General features: G+C 43.3%; 1 protein-coding gene and 1 pseudogene across 3 annotated transcripts in view; one reads left to right on the forward strand and one right to left on the reverse strand.

Annotated features, from left to right (window-relative positions):
• KIF4A (kinesin family member 4A) overlaps positions 1-16,581 on the reverse strand; it is a 115,387-nt gene that overhangs the window by 5,835 nt on the left and 92,971 nt on the right. For all 3 annotated transcript variants that reach the window (XM_081808714.1, XM_081808716.1, XM_081808715.1), the window contains 8 exons: positions 16,149-16,304; positions 15,926-16,026; positions 10,653-10,782; positions 8,485-8,655; positions 8,005-8,112; positions 6,911-6,988; positions 6,474-6,572; positions 5,634-5,819 (listed from right to left, as the gene is read on the reverse strand). In XM_081808714.1, the coding sequence (XP_081664840.1) occupies positions 5,634-5,819; positions 6,474-6,572; positions 6,911-6,988; positions 8,005-8,112; positions 8,485-8,655; positions 10,653-10,782; positions 15,926-16,026; positions 16,149-16,304 (1,029 nt within the window). The remainder of the gene's footprint in view (positions 1-5,633; positions 5,820-6,473; positions 6,573-6,910; positions 6,989-8,004; positions 8,113-8,484; positions 8,656-10,652; positions 10,783-15,925; positions 16,027-16,148; positions 16,305-16,581) is intronic.
• LOC102739391 (ATP synthase F(0) complex subunit f, mitochondrial pseudogene) lies at positions 9,911-10,329 on the forward strand (annotated as a pseudogene).

Raw genomic sequence — 16,581 nt, forward strand, 5'->3', positions numbered from 1 at the left:
CCTCCTTGGAGAGGCCTCTCCCAAGCACTCTTTTAAAGAACTCTTTTCCTACCCCAGAATTTTCTATGATTTCACTGTATTTTCTGTTTATCTCTTATCATCATCTAAAAATTACTTTATTTGGGGGCACCTGGGTGGCTCAGTCAGTTAGGCATCTGCCTTCAGCTCAGGTCATGATCCCGGGGTCCTGGGATCGAGCCCCATGTTAGGCTCCCTGCCCAGCTGGGAGCCTGCTTCTCCCCCTGCTTGTGCTCTCTTGCTCTCTCTGTCAAATAAATAAATAAAATCTTTAAAAAAAATAAAATTATTTTGTTTGTTTTTCTGGTCATTGTGCTGTCTCTCTCCATAAGAATGTGTTTAGTTTCGGGGCGCCTGGGTGGCTCAGTTGGTTAAGCGACTGCCTTCGGCTCAGGTCATGATCCTGGAGTCCCGGGATCGAGTCCCGCATCGGGCTCCCTGCTCAGCGGGGAGTCTGCTTCTCCCTCTGACCCTCCTCCCTCTCATGCTCTCTGTCTCTCATTCTCTCTGTCTCAAATAAATAAATAAAAAACAATGTGTTTAGTTTCATAAGGCCAAGGATCTTACCTGTCTTGTTTGTTGTATCCTCAGCACCTAGAAACAGAGCTTGATATATAGCTAGGTGCTCACAAAAGTTTTGTTGAATGAATACATCTTTTTACACACCAGTGACTATTTCCTTAGTATAAATTCCTATGTGTAAACTTACTGAGCCAAAGGACAGGAACATTTTTAAGATTTTTGATACATACTTTTTTAAAAAAGATTTTTATTTTTTACTTTATTTATTTATTTTTAGATTTTTATTTATTTATTTGACAGAGAGAGAGACACACAGCGAGAGAGGGAACACAAGCAGGGGGAGTGTGAGAGGGAGAAGCAGGCTTCCCGCTGAGCAGGGAGCCTGATGTGGGGCTCGATCCTAGGACCCTGGGACCATGACCCGAGCCGAAGGCAGACGCTTAATGACTGAGCCACCCAGGCACCCCAAAAGATTTTTATTTTTAAGTAATCTCTACACCCAACATGGGGCTTGAATTTACAACCCTGAGATCAAGAGTCACATGCTCTACCAACTGAGCCAGCCAGGTGCCCCAGATTTTTGATACATATTTTCAAGTTGCCTTCCAGAAGTACCCCAATTGACAGGAATGCCCACATTAGTCACCCTTGCCACTACTGGACATTATAATAAAAAAATCTTGCTTCTTTGAATACAGGACAAAAGACAAGAGTTCTGTGACATGTCCTAGAGACACCTTACCAAGATGACATTGATCCATTGACTGCGACAGCCTGGGTATGGTCCTCTGACATTTACAAATTCATCTAAATGCCTCCAAAACATTCTATTATCCTGTCGATGTGTCTCTATTTTATCTAAAGGGATAATAGAATGAGAGTGGTATCTGAAGGGCTGTCATAAGGAAGAACAATTAGACTTCTACACAGTCACCCCCCATTGGGATGATTTATAGCATAGTACATTTTGGCTCGACAAGGAACAACCTCCTAACAGTTAGTGGACTACAATGGGCTGCCCTATGAGACTGTGAGCTTCCCAGTACTAGAAGTTTTCAAGCAGGCAGAGGCTAGATAAACACCTGGTAGTGGTATTATGGAACAGTCATGACACACATGACAGATGTATTCATCACATGAATGCCATTTCACTAGCTTTAACTTCATCCTGTTCTCTTTCACACCCAGGACCCAGATCAGAATGTAAGAGAGGGAACATGACCTTGCCCTGGGCATGACCTCAAATATATATGTATGTGGTACACGGTGTGTGTGTGTGTGTGTGTTGTGTCACAATAGCTGGCAACCCACCAGCATGTCCCAAGACCACAGTTGAGAACCACTATAATAGAGGGATTCTTTATATAGAGTGGAAAGTAGAGCTGAAAGATCTCCGGGGTTCCTTTAAGCCAGTGGTTTTCAACCCTGGCTACACATAAGAAATCCCTGGGGAGCTTTTCAAAAAGGCTAGATCCCACCTCAGACCAATTAAATCAGAATATCTGGGGGTGGGGTCCCAGGCTCCCTATGTTGAAAAGCTCCCTTGGGGATCCTAATGTGCAGCCAGGGCTGCGAACTATTGCTTTAGTCTAATTCTTCTGGCACTGATTTCAGTGTTACGCTGTGTCTGAGAATAAGATCTGGTAAAAACTTTAACATGAAGAATATCAGACCATGACTTGGGAAGAGCCACACATGCAGTCTCCCTTGGATTCAGCTACCTCTGCCTTTTGTAACTCCTATATCTATATATGCCCCAACTGACCAATGTTGGCCCATAGGTAGGGGCATCTCTACGCCCCTATTCAGCAGGAAGAAGTTACAGAAGATGAGACCTTCACCCTCAACAACTTTAAAGATTTAAGGGTCAAAACTGTTAGAGGGGGATGATGTGGGAAACAAAGGCAGAAGAAAAATTATTAAATTTCCTTACTACCTACAGCCCACTTACAAGTCCTTGAAACAGGCAGAGTGATCTTCCTCTAGGGACTCAACTGTCTCGATGCTGACACTTTGCTAAGGGCAAAAGGCCATCCTAGCCTGAGCACCCCCTGCCCCGATCCTGTAAGTCTACTTTAACATATAAAGAAGTTTAGAAATCTCCTTTTTCTCTAAACCCCTCAAGATACAGGTTAGCAATCATCTCCCAAGCATATGGCCCACCGAGATACATCTGAAGGGTCTCATGACTGAGGTTTTATCAGACGGTAATAAATGACCTTTTCCCAACAATAGCTAGCCCCCTTAAGGTCCCGGAAACCTGGCTTCCAAAATTCCTTAGAGACTTATGCTATCCCTAACCCCCTCCCAACTTGAAAATATATAATGGGCCACTCCTCGTGACCCCATTGCAGCTCTTTCTGCCCAAGGGTCCTGTCCCCGTGCTTTAATGAAATCACCTTTTTGCACCAACCCCACCCCCCCAAATAACCCAAAAATCAAAACAAAACAAAACAAAAACCCAGACTATGACAGGAGACCCAGGCTCTGGTCTTATATTTAATATTTGGTATGACCTTGGACAAGTCACTTCACTCAAGTTCCTCTCCATTCTTTCATCACCAAGGAAGAGATAAGAATTCCTGCTTCCTCTTTTCTGCCAAATTCTCATTCAAATGAGAATGTTTGTAAAATGCTTACAGTGCTTTAGTAACAATACCTGCATGATATTTTCTTCTTCACAAAGTGCTTTTGCATATATTCCTTCTTTTAACTACTCAGACACCATAAAACACCACATACAGGTAGTATTATTAAAACTCCTTAATTAATTAAAAAAAATTTATACAACTTTGACTGTTACTTTGACTCAGGATATTAGTGCTGGAAGGGACCTTGCACATCATTGATTCCAGTCTAATCCCATCATTGCATAGGTAAGGAATTCGAAGCCTAGGGAGATTAAGTGACCTGTTTCAGGTCATCCAACTTAGCCAGTGGCAAACTCAAGACTAGAATCCATGTCTACCTGGCTTCAAAGCTATTACTTTTACTATAGCACGTGGCCTGTCCCTCAGCATCTCCTTAGTACATATAGGAAACATGGTTGAGTGAGGAAGCCTACTTTTTCAGCATTAGCTCTAGCCGGGTCATTAGTCTGGTGACTGCTGCAGTCTCCTTTAAAGCCATCTAGTGATAACGCCAGCCCATTTCAGCTGGGTTGGAACTACAGATAGGATGGCCTTCGTGCAAAGCATTAAGGTCTCCAGCTAATGTGTCTACGAGCAGCCTGATCAGAGAGCAGATAGCTCTCTGCTATACATAATACATAGCATCCATGTACTTTGAGGTTGCTAAAAGGAAGAAACTAGATCCTGTGCCTGTTCCCCTAATGCCCAGTTATATTCTCTTCTCAAGTTATTAAATCAGGGAAAAGCCTAGAAAAGAATAATCTCTCACGGTTTTAGACATAGATTTTATCACTGATAGCAAATACATACTTGCAATTTTTACTAGATTCCTCTATTTCCCTTTTATACGTGGAGCAACATTGCTATGATACACACAGTAAGCTTGCTTCGAGCACAAGTAAACACATATTTGCTTCACATTTGGACCCGTCTTCCCAGGGGTTTTAGGTCCCCTACCATTTGTTTCTGTGTGTACTTCTCAACTCCGCTTCCTATTACTTAGCTGACCCTCGTATCTACATTCAGCTCATGCTCTCTACTTGGGTCATAGTAGAGTCCGTAAACGTTTGTTGAATAACTGAATGAAAGTCAGACATGTTCTGCCCCATTTTCTGTAAGTGTCCCAACCCCCTGTCCTCTACAACTAAGTCTTTGCGATATGCTATTCAGTGTGCCAGCAACGGCCTCCCACTCGCTTCCAAGACCGTATTTCCCTTTCCGTCTCATGATGCAGTAATAGTCGTCTCTTTTATGGTATCTTCCTAAATTATATCTTCTTGGTTTGGCCTTATAGTCACTCTTAAAAATCCCTCAGTCCGTCTCCCTGAGATGAATATGCTGAGGTTCTTTGGTATGCTTCTATTTCTTTGCCTGGTTTTCCCACTAGATTATAAGCTCTCTGAGGCTAAGGATGAGCTCTTACTCCCACTAAGAGCATGTGATATGTCGCATCCTGATGACTCTTTCCAAATGATTTAATGCCACCATGACTAGCTATTCCTCACAACTTGCTTCGCTCCGGTGTTGTGGCCTTCTAAGGCTCAGTCCCCTATGTGGTGCTCAAGCAGCTAACGAAATTGAGTTAACCTTCCAGGAAGCCGGCTAGGATCCTTTATGAACTGTCCTCCTTCAGTGGAATGTGGCCACAGGGCACAGTTGGGGTAGTGGTGAACTCTAGTGCCTGGGAAGTTAATGTTTCAACATAAAACATCTAGGTTTGATAATTACATAGGACTATCATTGTGGAAGTAAATAAAGCATGCCTCAAAGTCACTCTGTTCCTAACTAAACTTAACGTGGTGTGTTGGATCTTAATTATTAGCCCTTTCTGTAATTCCTATTGCCCCTTAGCCTAGGGAGCAAAATTACTCTATGAGGCAAGGAAGATAAAGTTCCCACTTAGCTTCTGGTCTGCAATTTTTACTGATAGAACCATGACATGGTAGAAACAAACTGGACTTGGAGTCAGAATATTTGGTTTCAAGTCCTGACTGTTCTTGGTTTTATGACCTTGAGCAAGGTCATTTCCCTCCTGTGGGTCTCAAATCCATCTGTAAAATGCAAACAATAAATACCTCACTGGATTTTTTTTTGTGTGTGTGTGATGAGAAAAGGAGATAACCTATATGAGAATGGTTTATAAACTGCAAAGTACTATGAAAATATGAAGGATTATTATGATCGCTTTGGAACCAGCCTCAATGAAATGGTACAGAATACTACCACCCGTTCAGACCTCGTAAGAACCTAAAAACACAAAGAGAGCCATCTTGTGCACTCAGGCAGCCTTCTCTGCTAGCCCCAGGTTTCACACAGAGCTGGCCCAACAAGGACTCCTCGGTAGAGCCAATGCCTTTGAAAGGGACCCAGGGGCTCAGGTGCAGGGCATGGGGCCAGCAAATCCCCACTGGCAGTGAAGACCAAGGACTAGAACCCCTGACAGAGATGAGAGCTGCCTCCTACCCCTTGGATGTTCTTCTTGGACACCTTAACTAATTTTGTTGGCTTCCATTCCTCATCATCCCCATCATCGTCATCATCATCAGCACTGTCCTCAGGCTCATTCACAGAATGCTCTGAATAATATTTTAGATCCTCGATGTCCATGCTTTGCTCCAGGAACTTTTCTTTAAAACGGGAAGGTTTCGGCTAAGAAGAAAGGTTTGGAATGATCAGTTAATAAAATTTTAAAAACACACGTAGATCAAATCTTCCCAGTAGCTGCTGCCAGCTATCTTCTCAGAGCCGAGATTTCAGACTCCCTCAAATACAGCCCCTTGGCTTTCCCAGTCAGAATTAATTCTGCTGTAGCCTTTGGCCTTACAGAGTCTTTGAAGGGATGGAAACTGAAGGGGTAGAGGCTGAGCAATCTGAGGGAGGAAAGAAGGACTCATGATATGATGAGATAAGTATCTTTGGATGGACAGCTGAACACTGCTCTTTCCTCCTGCTCCCCCTCCGTTGTTACATAATGCCTCTACATGGCCAAAAGTCAGCCTTCTGGGGAGGGAGAATGCCTATTTTCCTCAAGAGTGGACTGTAGTTTTATTTGGGACTCCAGGGCAAACGGAGATGCTGGAATTTGGGATTTTTTAAAGATTTTATTTTTAAGTAAGCTCTGCACTCAATGTGAGGCTCGAACTCACAACCCTGAGATCAAGAGTCACATGCTCTACTGACTGAGCCAGCCGGGCGCCCTGGGGTTTGGGGTTTTTCACTCTCAACCTCTTCTGAAAGACGAATCTAGCACACTCACCCCCAACCATGGCCACACGAAGGTATGACCAGCACTGAGCAGTTTACCTTAGGTGGGATATATTCGAAAGAAGAGTCTGGAGATAGAAGGGTATCCTTAGGAAGAGGAGGTTTCTGTCTGCTGGCTACCTGGAGGAGGGTCAGTTTCTGTTTGAAAAGAGAATGCACAGTGTATACTGCAGGGCAGCTTCCGGGAGCGTTAATGGCTAAAACATAAGGATTCCTAAGTTAGCCGCATTGAAACCATAGTAAAGCAGGCTGGAGGACTCTCACTTTAGAAGATCAGTATTGGATTCAGAAAAGAGCCGATTAAAATATGTGTGTTTATACCATTTTGAAATGCACATGACCATATCATACGGAAAGTCGCTATAGACCTCAAAAATAGAGCCGACTCCTCAAACTCGGGGCTGTTCCCAAGAGCTGCCCTCAGTTGCAACAGGGTCTCCCAGGGCTTATTAGAAGTGGGTGGGAAGCCCTGTTACCTGCTTGATGATTTCATTCTCTCGGAGAAGCTGCTGATTTTGCTCACACACTTCTCGCATCTTCTCAAGTTCTTCATCCTATTTCCAGATAGCGCAGTGATAGGTGGGGTTATTTTCGGCACTACATGTGGGTTACCAAACAACTCACATAGATGAAAACACAGAGTTGCCAAGTTGCTGGAGCAGATGGTTTTTGCACAGCAGGCACCGGCGCCCAGAAAAATGCCTGATTCCCACCAGTGCCGAGGTGTCCCGAATGCCACTTCTAGTCCAACGCTCCCAAGCGGTCCTGACCGCACTCAGAGGAGCCATGCGCTCTGCCCTAAATGCTCTCCTTATTCTCTTCTATTCTCAAGCCTTACGTCCCTTACACATTCACATCAGGATGCTGATTAAGAGACCCACATGGACGGTTAGCTTTGTTTCTTTCAAGTCTACAGATGCTTTTGTTTACCCTTCTAAACACGGACTAGGCAGTTTATTTGCTACTCTAATAACCCTGATTAAACTTCCTGGCACTTAAGACAACCAGATTCACAATTCGTGCATACGACTTTAACTAGTTTGGTTATGTCTTTGATGGGAGGTGCCAAGGAAACCCTAGAGACTTGTGCTTCAGAAAAAAAAAAAAGGATTCTAAGTTGGACAAAATAGTGTTCCAACATGCTGCTAAGGGGTGTGGTGTTCCCAGGCTCTGGGAGATATTCAGACCCCAGGCACTTTACAAACATGTCAGGTCTCAGCTCAGAACAGGCTCAAAAAGAGAAAGCTGAATGCCCTTAGGATTCTATGGGATGACTGAACTTTCTCAACCCTTTTGGAGCTCAGGGCTGAGGCAAGGAACCAGGAGGCCTCAAAGTCTGGTGTGGAGTACGTAATGTCATTTCTGTACCAAAAAGGAGGTTATGCTATGCATGGTTACATTCTAAACACCCCTAAATTGATCAAATAGGGCCCAAAGGCCATAGAGGTTACTATTATAAACCCCTTTTCAGTAGTTACTCTCTGCTGCAAGTACAATGGTGTAAATCAGCCAGGATTCGCAGCCGGGCTTGCGGACCCCATCTCTAGAGACCCTCGCCCCATTATCATACCTGGCACTTGAGTATGCTCAGCAGCTGCTGCTCCTTCTCACTCACTGACTCCTCTAGCTGCTTCTCTGCCATTTGGCTTTGCTGCAGCTGGCTGAGAAGGTAGAGCACCTAGAGAAAGACAAGGCCCAATGGGACCAACAGCATGACAGGAGAAGGGAATTCCGGCTTAGTCCAAGTGGTGACCCAGAGGAGTCCTCTGACTTAGAGGTCCCTATTATCTTTCCTTCTCATGGCTTGAAGCAGTAAGCGCAGCCTCGATGTTAATCTTGGTATCAAAGTTGGAGGCTAAGAGCCACCGTGTGTGTCAGCTTCGACAAGTAATTTCTCTCTTTCGGGTTCCTCGTTTGCAAAATTTGGAAAAGACGACTACACAGGCCTTCGAAGGCAACTTCATACCCTACCCCTCACTGTCTTTTCAAAACTAACAACAAAAATGACCCTCTGTTTCTCAGTATAGCTTCTGGGCTTCCCAGAGCTTACCTTCTCTTGGTGCTGCTGTTCCACCCTGACCAGCTCTGCCTGTAACTCGGTCTCGATTTCGGCAAAATGATTTCGTTCCTCAAACAGCATCTTCTGCATGTCAGCGCAGCTGGCTTTGTTCTGTTTCAGGCTGCTTTCAAGCTTGCTGACCTGTATTTTGGAGGAGACCAGCTGGAAGGGATAAAAGAAGATGAGTTTATTTGGAGAATGGCCACCTTTCCCCATTCATTCGGCAGGAGAATGTCAGCTTTCCTGAAACGGACTGAGAAAAGTTCCTCTATGTCCAGAGTCCATTTTTTTCCTATGTCACATGGATTCTACCAGTGAATAGGAACAACGCCACCCAGGCCAAGAGTCCATATTTCTGTTGAAATCGAGCTCTTTGAGCTAGGAGCCATGGCTAAGGTCATTCAATCTCTTGCTCTGTCTCCGGGCAAGAATGAACTGAACACAAACAGTATCTGACAACTCCAAAATCTGATATTTAAGACTTTCTTCCTTCATTCTGAAGAGGAATCCATAGGACACACCCTTATGGCCAATTAGGTCCCATGTCAGAACGTCTGAATTCGCGTGTTGAAACTAGTAGACACGTTAGCTGGTGCTGTAGGTCTGGCTCTTCAGGCTAGACTGATATCCTATGCTGGCCTGGTTTTATAGTCTCTACTAGCCCACACGGGGAACATCATAAATACCAGTGTTCACAAGACTAATCAGGATTTCTTACTTGGTAGGACGAATCTGCTAACCCCATCCAAAAACATATAAAGGATAACATTGCTCAAACTTCCAGAGTTGGAGTTTGTATGCTTGTCTCAAAGTGAAGATGCCTCAGTGACAACGTAAGATGATATATTATTATTATTATTTTTTAAAGATTTTATTTATTTATTTGACAGAGAGACAGCAAGAGAGGGAATACAAGCAGGGGGAGTGGGAGAGGGAGAAGCAGGCTTCCCGCAGAGCGGGGAGCCCGATGCGGGGCTCGATCCCAGGATCCTGGGATCATGACCTAAGCCGAAGGCAGACGCTTAACGACTGAGCCACCTGCGTGCCCCGATATATTATTTTAAAGCCAGTGAAGATGTACTTTCCTTAAGATGAATATATGTGAAAAGATGATTAGGTTTCCTCTTTTCTAGATTGTACCTTAAACTTTTTGAATACACATCTCATAGGTGTTTTTTTCTTTTTTTTTTAAAGATTTTATTTATTTATTTGAGAGCGAGAATGAGAGATAGAGAGAGCATGAGAGGGGGGAGGGTCAGAGGGAGAAGCCGACTCCCTGCTGAGCAGGGAGCCCGATGTGGGACTCGATCCTGGGACTTCAGGATCATGACCTGAGCCGAAGGCAGTCGCTTAACCAACTGAGCCACCCAGGGGTCCCTCTCATAGGTGTTTTAAAAAGTAGTGCAGTATACGCAGAGCGGACACCCAGGACTCCAAGATGGCGTCAGTCGTACCAGTGAAGGAGAAGAAGCTCATGGATGTGAAACTGGGAGAGCTGCCCAGCTGGATACTGATGCGGGATTTCACCCCTAAGGGCATTGCTGGAGCATTTCAAAGAGGTTACTACCGATATTACAAGTATGTCAATGTGAAGAAAGGGGGCGTTGCTGGGATTTCTATGGTGCTGGTAGCTTATGTGCTTTTCAACTACTGTCGTTGTTAAAAGGAACTCAAACACGAGCGGCTACGCAAGTACCACTGAAGAGGGCCCAGTGTGGAGGCACATTCGGCATTCCTGACCATGACCTTTGCCTGGCACCCTTGAATCCTTTCATATTCTAATTCAGAATTAACATCCAATAAAAGATGACTGGTACTTGGAAAAAAAAAAAAAAAGTAGTGCAGTATAATAGTTTATGTTTAACCAGTGGCCTACTATGGCATCCTGATTATTTTCCCAATAATAATAGCAGACATTTATCGAGCACTTGCTGTACGCCAGGCACGACAGGTATCAACTTGCAAGTCATATATTTTTCTATGTGACTGGCCTGTACTTGTTCACCCCAACCTTTCCCCATAAAACTCTCTAATACTAGTGTCATTGCGGCTTCTACCGTGAAAAGTGGCAATAACACTACGACGGTATTCCCGGCTAACATCTTATTTCAACCTATCCAGCCAGACCTCTAATTGCTGGTAGGAATAGTGATGCTTACCTCTCCAATTAAATATTTCAGGGCACACTTGGCTTCCAGGATGGTAGCAATATTCTCCCAGCGGTGTTTTGGCCTGTCTTCACTTTCTGCATCCAGCAGCTTTTGCTGTAGGTCAGCAATCTGAGCACTCCTTCAAGGAAAGAAACAGTGAGACTTACTACTAGCATCCTCAACACCAAGGAGGAGAGCTCTGTGGGGCTCTTCAGCTAGGTTTATGGATGGAGGTATAGGTGAAATAGCATTTAAATAATGACTGAATCGGGGTGCCTGGGTGTCTCAGTCAGTTAAGCATCTGCCTTCAGCTCAGGTCATGATCCCAGGGTCCTGGGATCGAGCCCCACTTCGGGCTCCCTGCTCGGTGGGAGGCCTGCTTCTCCCTCTCCCACTCCCCCTGCTTGTGTTCCCTCTCTCGCTGTGTCTCTCTCTGTCAAATAAAAAAATCTTAAAAAAAAAATAATGACTGAATCATCTGGCTAGGATTTTATACAGTATCTCAAATCCTGACGCAAAAGGAACCTGAGAGACTATCCAAATGGTTTTATTTTATTAAATACTGGTTGCAATAAATGGGTCATATAGTGGGACTTGGAAAGATTTGTTTTAGTAGGGCTTCTGTTGCAGTGCATTGACTGCAATGTGACTTTGTCTTGAGGCCATGTAAGTTCAGAGTGTGATACAGTGGCTCAACTATGCAAGGAGAAGAGTCAGGTTGGAGACCTGAAGGAAAAAAATTCTCAAATGTACAAGCACTGGGGCACCTGGGGGGCTCAGTTGGTTAAGTGTCTGCCTTCGGCTCAGGTCATGATCCCAGGGTCCTGGGATGGAGCCCCGTGTCGGGCTCCCTGCTCAGCGGGGAGTCTGCTTCTCCCTCTGCCTCTGCCCCTGCTCGTGCTTTCCCTCTTTCTCTCTCTCAAATGAATAAAATGAAATCTTTAAAAAAACAAATAAAAAAAGGACAAACAGGTAGATGTTCTTTGCTGGAACCAAATACCAAATTGAGACCGATGGCTAGTGCTGTGAGAGGTTATCTTGAAGTGCCTACCACAGAAGTTTCTTTTTTTTTTTTTTTAAAGATTTTATTTATTTATTTGACAGAGAGAGAGAGGCAGCGAGAGAGGGAACACAAGCAAGGGGAGTGTGAGAGGGAGAAGCAGGCTTCCCGCGGAGCAGGGAGCCCGATGCGGGGCTCGATCCCAGGACCCTGGGATCATGACCTGAGCCAAAGGCAGACGCTTAACGACTGAGCCACCCAGGCGCCCCAGAACAGAGAAGTTTCTGAGAAGACTAGATACCCTGACCCCGGTTATAGCTTACAGATGCTTTCTGATCAAGTATGGCCTGAGAGCAAGGTTTACATAGTATTTCAGTTTCATTAACAGCTTCCTTCTCAAATTTGCAATGTATCCAGTGAGAGGTAGTATGCTAGCCTATGTGAAACAGACTGCTATGTAGGGTACTATAAAAGAAGATGGGGACCAAAATAATCTAAGATAGCAGTTCTCAAATCTTAGAGTCTCAGAACCCCTCTACACTCTTAAAAATGATTGAGGACCTCTGAGAAATTCTGTTCATATATATTACAGTATTGAAGGTAAAACTGAGAAAAAATTAAACATTCATTAATTCACTTAAAATAACAATAATCCATTGTAATATATTTTATGAAAAATACATTTTCTAAAACAACAAAATAATTTAATGAGAAGAGTGGGACTCTGTCACAGTTTTACGAATCTCTGTAATATCTGACTGTGTAGAAGACAGCTGGATTCTCACATCTCCCTCTGCAATCAGTCTTTTGTGACATGTTCTGGTTGATGTTAATAAAGACAATCTGGCCTCCCAGGGATATGTAGTTGGACCAAGGAGGAGCATTTTAATAGCCTATTCAGATAACTGTGGATATTCTTCTTTGAGACCACACTAAAACCCAACAAGTGGTAGTTCCTTAAAAATTAGTTGAAATGTGGCATCTGAAACCACTGCTAAGTAAACTTCTCTTACTTTCTTATATTAAAATCCGTTGGTCTATCTTGTAATCTGAATGGCTCTTTTATCCACACATGATTCTGTAACATATCATTTGTACAATGTTGAGTGATGCAAAGTCTCCAAATGTTAACACATTTCATTATATAATATAAAAAAAATAAACAACTCTTAGTAATCACCACTGGTCTCCTCGGAAAAGTTAAGAAAAACTGTCAAGCCCTTGGGGGCAGATAAAAGTTTTCCAGAATTCTAAGTTTTGCTTGAAAGCTCAATTCTATCTTTAGTGACAAATACTACCAGTTGTTTTTCTTGAAGTGACAAGCTCACTCTGTTCACTTTTGAGAAAATGCCTGCCAAGTACTCAAGCCTGAATAACCATAGTTCATCAGTGCTTCTTCCGAATACAACGGATGTTCCATGGAAAAAGAGGCCTATTGAGCTCACACCTCCAACAATCGCACAAGTGCTTTTCCTCTGGACAACCCTCAGACTTGAGCAAAACAGCACAAGTGCTCTGCGTGTTCTTCCTGTCCCGTCACAGAGAATACTAAATAGATTTGAACTCAAGGGTTGAAATTTAATAAAATTAACAATTTGTACTGCTTTATCAAAGCCATTCTTTTTTTTTTTTTTTAAAGTAGGCGCTATGCCCAATGTGGGGCTTGAACTCAAGACCCCGAAATCAAGAGTTGCATGTTCTACCAACTGAGCCAGCCAAGCGTCCCTATCAAAGCCATTCTTAGGTAAAAGTGATTTAAAGAAACAAACAAACAACTGAGAGTGTGTGGTGGTGAAGTATACAATGACCACTAGCACAGACTGGTGCCCACTGCTTTAATTCAAGCTATGGTATGAACATTTTTTGTCCACTGTTGCTTGGCACCATCATGGCAAATGTCGATGGAGTAAAAACGGCAAATGAAGTCTTCATATTATAAAAATCATTTTAATTGCTCAGAGACCCCCAGGGGTTGCAGACAATACCCCGAGAACTCTGGCCTAATATATAGTCCTTTCCTCCAACAAGCTTATGATCAATTTATATTGACAAGACTAATAAATGTAAAAAATTAATAAATATAAAGATAATATACATCCACTGTACCACATACATGATTGACTACTGTAAGTTCTGACAGGGTTTAGAGAGGAGGATGAGTGGGGGATGAAGTGTCAGGGAAGGCTTCTTGGAAGAGGTAAGCTAGAACACTTCATGATTGTTGTCTGTCATATGGCCTTTCCTGTCTCCTCTGATAATTCATGTCCCTTAGGTATTTTTAAAATTTAGTTTATGTCTCAGGATGCCTGGGTGGCTCAGTTGGTTGGGCGTCTGCCTTCGGCCTGGATCGTGATCCCGGAGTCCTGGGATCGAGTCCTGCGTCAGGCTCCTTGCTCAGGGGGGAGCCTGCTGCTCCCCCTGCTTGTGCGCGTTCTCTCTCTCTGACAAATAAATAAATAAAATTAAAAAAAAAATTCAGTTTATGTCTCATCAACTTTAGGGAAATTGCCTTGATTAAACTCACTTCTGTTTAATTGCTCTCTACTTGGCACCTGCCTAACATTTAATCATTTAATTATGCACAGTGGTGTGCAGGTGAATGTTTCACAACCAGCACTTAAAAAACCAGACCCGATTTGTAATTTTGCTATTTCTGTGGTATAAATGTGGTAAGCTATCAAGGGTTCACAACATTCCTGCAATTTTAACAAATGATTCCAACACACCACTGTGGCATTATACTATTTCCACTTGAGAGCAAGGGTGATGCCACCTACTTTCTATATATCCCAACTGCATGCATCCAGTGCAGCATAAAGCAGACACTCAAATGTTGGGTGACTTATAGACGTATCCAAAGATAAACAGCTAGTACGTGTTGCTAGAAAAAAATTTAAATGATCATTAAGGTCTTCTGGGCAATACAATTCTATTATCCTAAGACACTATAAAATCTCTGTGAAAGTTCGATTCCTTCTAGATTTCACAGATACTTAGAAGACAGTAATAGTGATTAGAGCAGCATAATTTCTGGTCTTAGAGCTAGAAAAGGAGAAAGAGAGAATGTTCACTGAGCACTTCTAATATGCCAAGTATTTGCTATGTGCTTTACGTACTAATCTAATACTCATGATAACTTTACTTATACATTATTATATCTACTTTGCTGATGATCCCTAACGTTCTCTTCCTTCTGTACTGTTGCTCTTCTGCCATCAGTTCTTGATTTCCTCTAAAGTTTTGTTTTTAGCCAATTCTACATTTCAGAGATACTAACATGTGGTGCAACATAAAGAGCATGGGCTTTGGAATTAGATAGACCAGGTTTTTTTTTTTTTTTTAAGATTTTATTTATTTATTAGAGAGAAAGAAAGCACAAGCAAGGGGAGTGGCAGGCAGAGGGAAAGGGAGAAGCAGGCTTCCCGCTGACCAGGGAGCCCAATGTAGGGCTCGATCCCAGGACATGACCTGAGCCAAAGGCAGACGCTTAACCAACTGAGCCACCCAGGCGCCCCGATAGACCAGGTTTTGAATCCCAGCTCTGTATAACCTTGAGCACGTTCCTTAAGATTTCTGAACTTGTGGGGCGCCTGGGTGGCTCAGTTAATTGGGTGTCCAGCTCTTGATTTTGGCTCAGGTCATGATCTCGGGGTCATGGGATAGAGCCCTGCATTGAGTTCTGTGCTTGGCAGGGAGTCTGCTTGGGATTCTCTCTCTCCCTCTGCCCCACTCCCCTGCATACTCTAAAAAAAAAAAAAATTAAGAAAAATAATGAAAAAAGATTTCTGAACTTCTGTTTAAATCTTTAAAGTCAGAAGAATGATACTTAGGGGCACCTGGGTGGCTCAGTCGGCTGAGCATCTGCCTACGGCAGCTCAGGTCATGATCTCCGGGTCCTGGGATCGAGTCCTGCATTGGGCTCCCTGCTCAGCTGGAGAGTCTGCTTCTTCTCCCTCTCCCTCTGTCCCTCTCCCCACCCCCAGATCATGTGCTCTCTCTCTCTCTCACTCCCTCTCAAATAAAAAAATAAAATCTTAAAAAAAAAAGTGATATTTACCTCATAAGGTATAATAATACTTCACAGGGAAGGATTAAATGAGAAAATGTATCTAACGTGTCTAGTGAACTGTATGGTTCAAAAAAATTGCTACGTTTTCTCACTTCTCTATCATCACAAAGCCTTTGAAAAACAAGTGTTTGAATCACTGGATTGATAGGTTCTATTTTGAGTCCAGGCATAGATTTTTATAAATTACAATGCCTTAAGAGATAGTCACATTACCTGAGTTCCATTTCAGTTTCTAGGCTTTCAATCTGCTTTGTAATGGAATCCTCTGACTCAGAAACTTGACCACGTAGTTCAGCAAGCGAGAATGTGCGCCTCTGTAAAGAATAGTGGGAATGAGGACGAACTGCTAAAAGGGAAGTAATCCTCCAAAGTTGTGAGGGTTTCTGCGGGGCGCAGAGTCTGATTATTGGTAATGCATTTCCATGAGGGTGCTTACCCGGAGTTTAGGAGGTGGATTCTCCCCAGATTCCTTTTTTTCTTTGAGTTGAGCCACATCCTGAGCCAGGATCTTTCTATCTTCAAGAAGGTCATTCAGATGGCGTTTGGCTTCCTCAGTACTAACCATAACCTCAATTTCATTTGCAAGCCAATTCTAGAAGAGAAATTGGTGATGTTGGGTTAGGGATGAGGGATCTCTGGCCCATGGGCTAGATTCAGCTCCAGACTTAATTTCACTCAGAACAGAGCCCACACAAGTAGAAGTGAGATTTCCATTCATGCCTACACTCACCCCAAATTGTAATAGCTCTCCAGGAGCTCTTAACAGCAATATCCTAAAAGGTCATAAGAAAGGCTTTCTGCAGAAAATCTTTCTCTAGATAACCCTAGTATTTCTAAACACTGTCTTTGCCTTCTCCATTTTCTCCTTA

The sequence above is a fragment of the Leptonychotes weddellii genome, chromosome X (genome assembly GCF_054177405.1).
Source record: "Leptonychotes weddellii isolate Sample4059 chromosome X, ASM5417740v2, whole genome shotgun sequence".
NCBI classification, from domain to species: domain Eukaryota; kingdom Metazoa; phylum Chordata; class Mammalia; order Carnivora; family Phocidae; genus Leptonychotes; species Leptonychotes weddellii.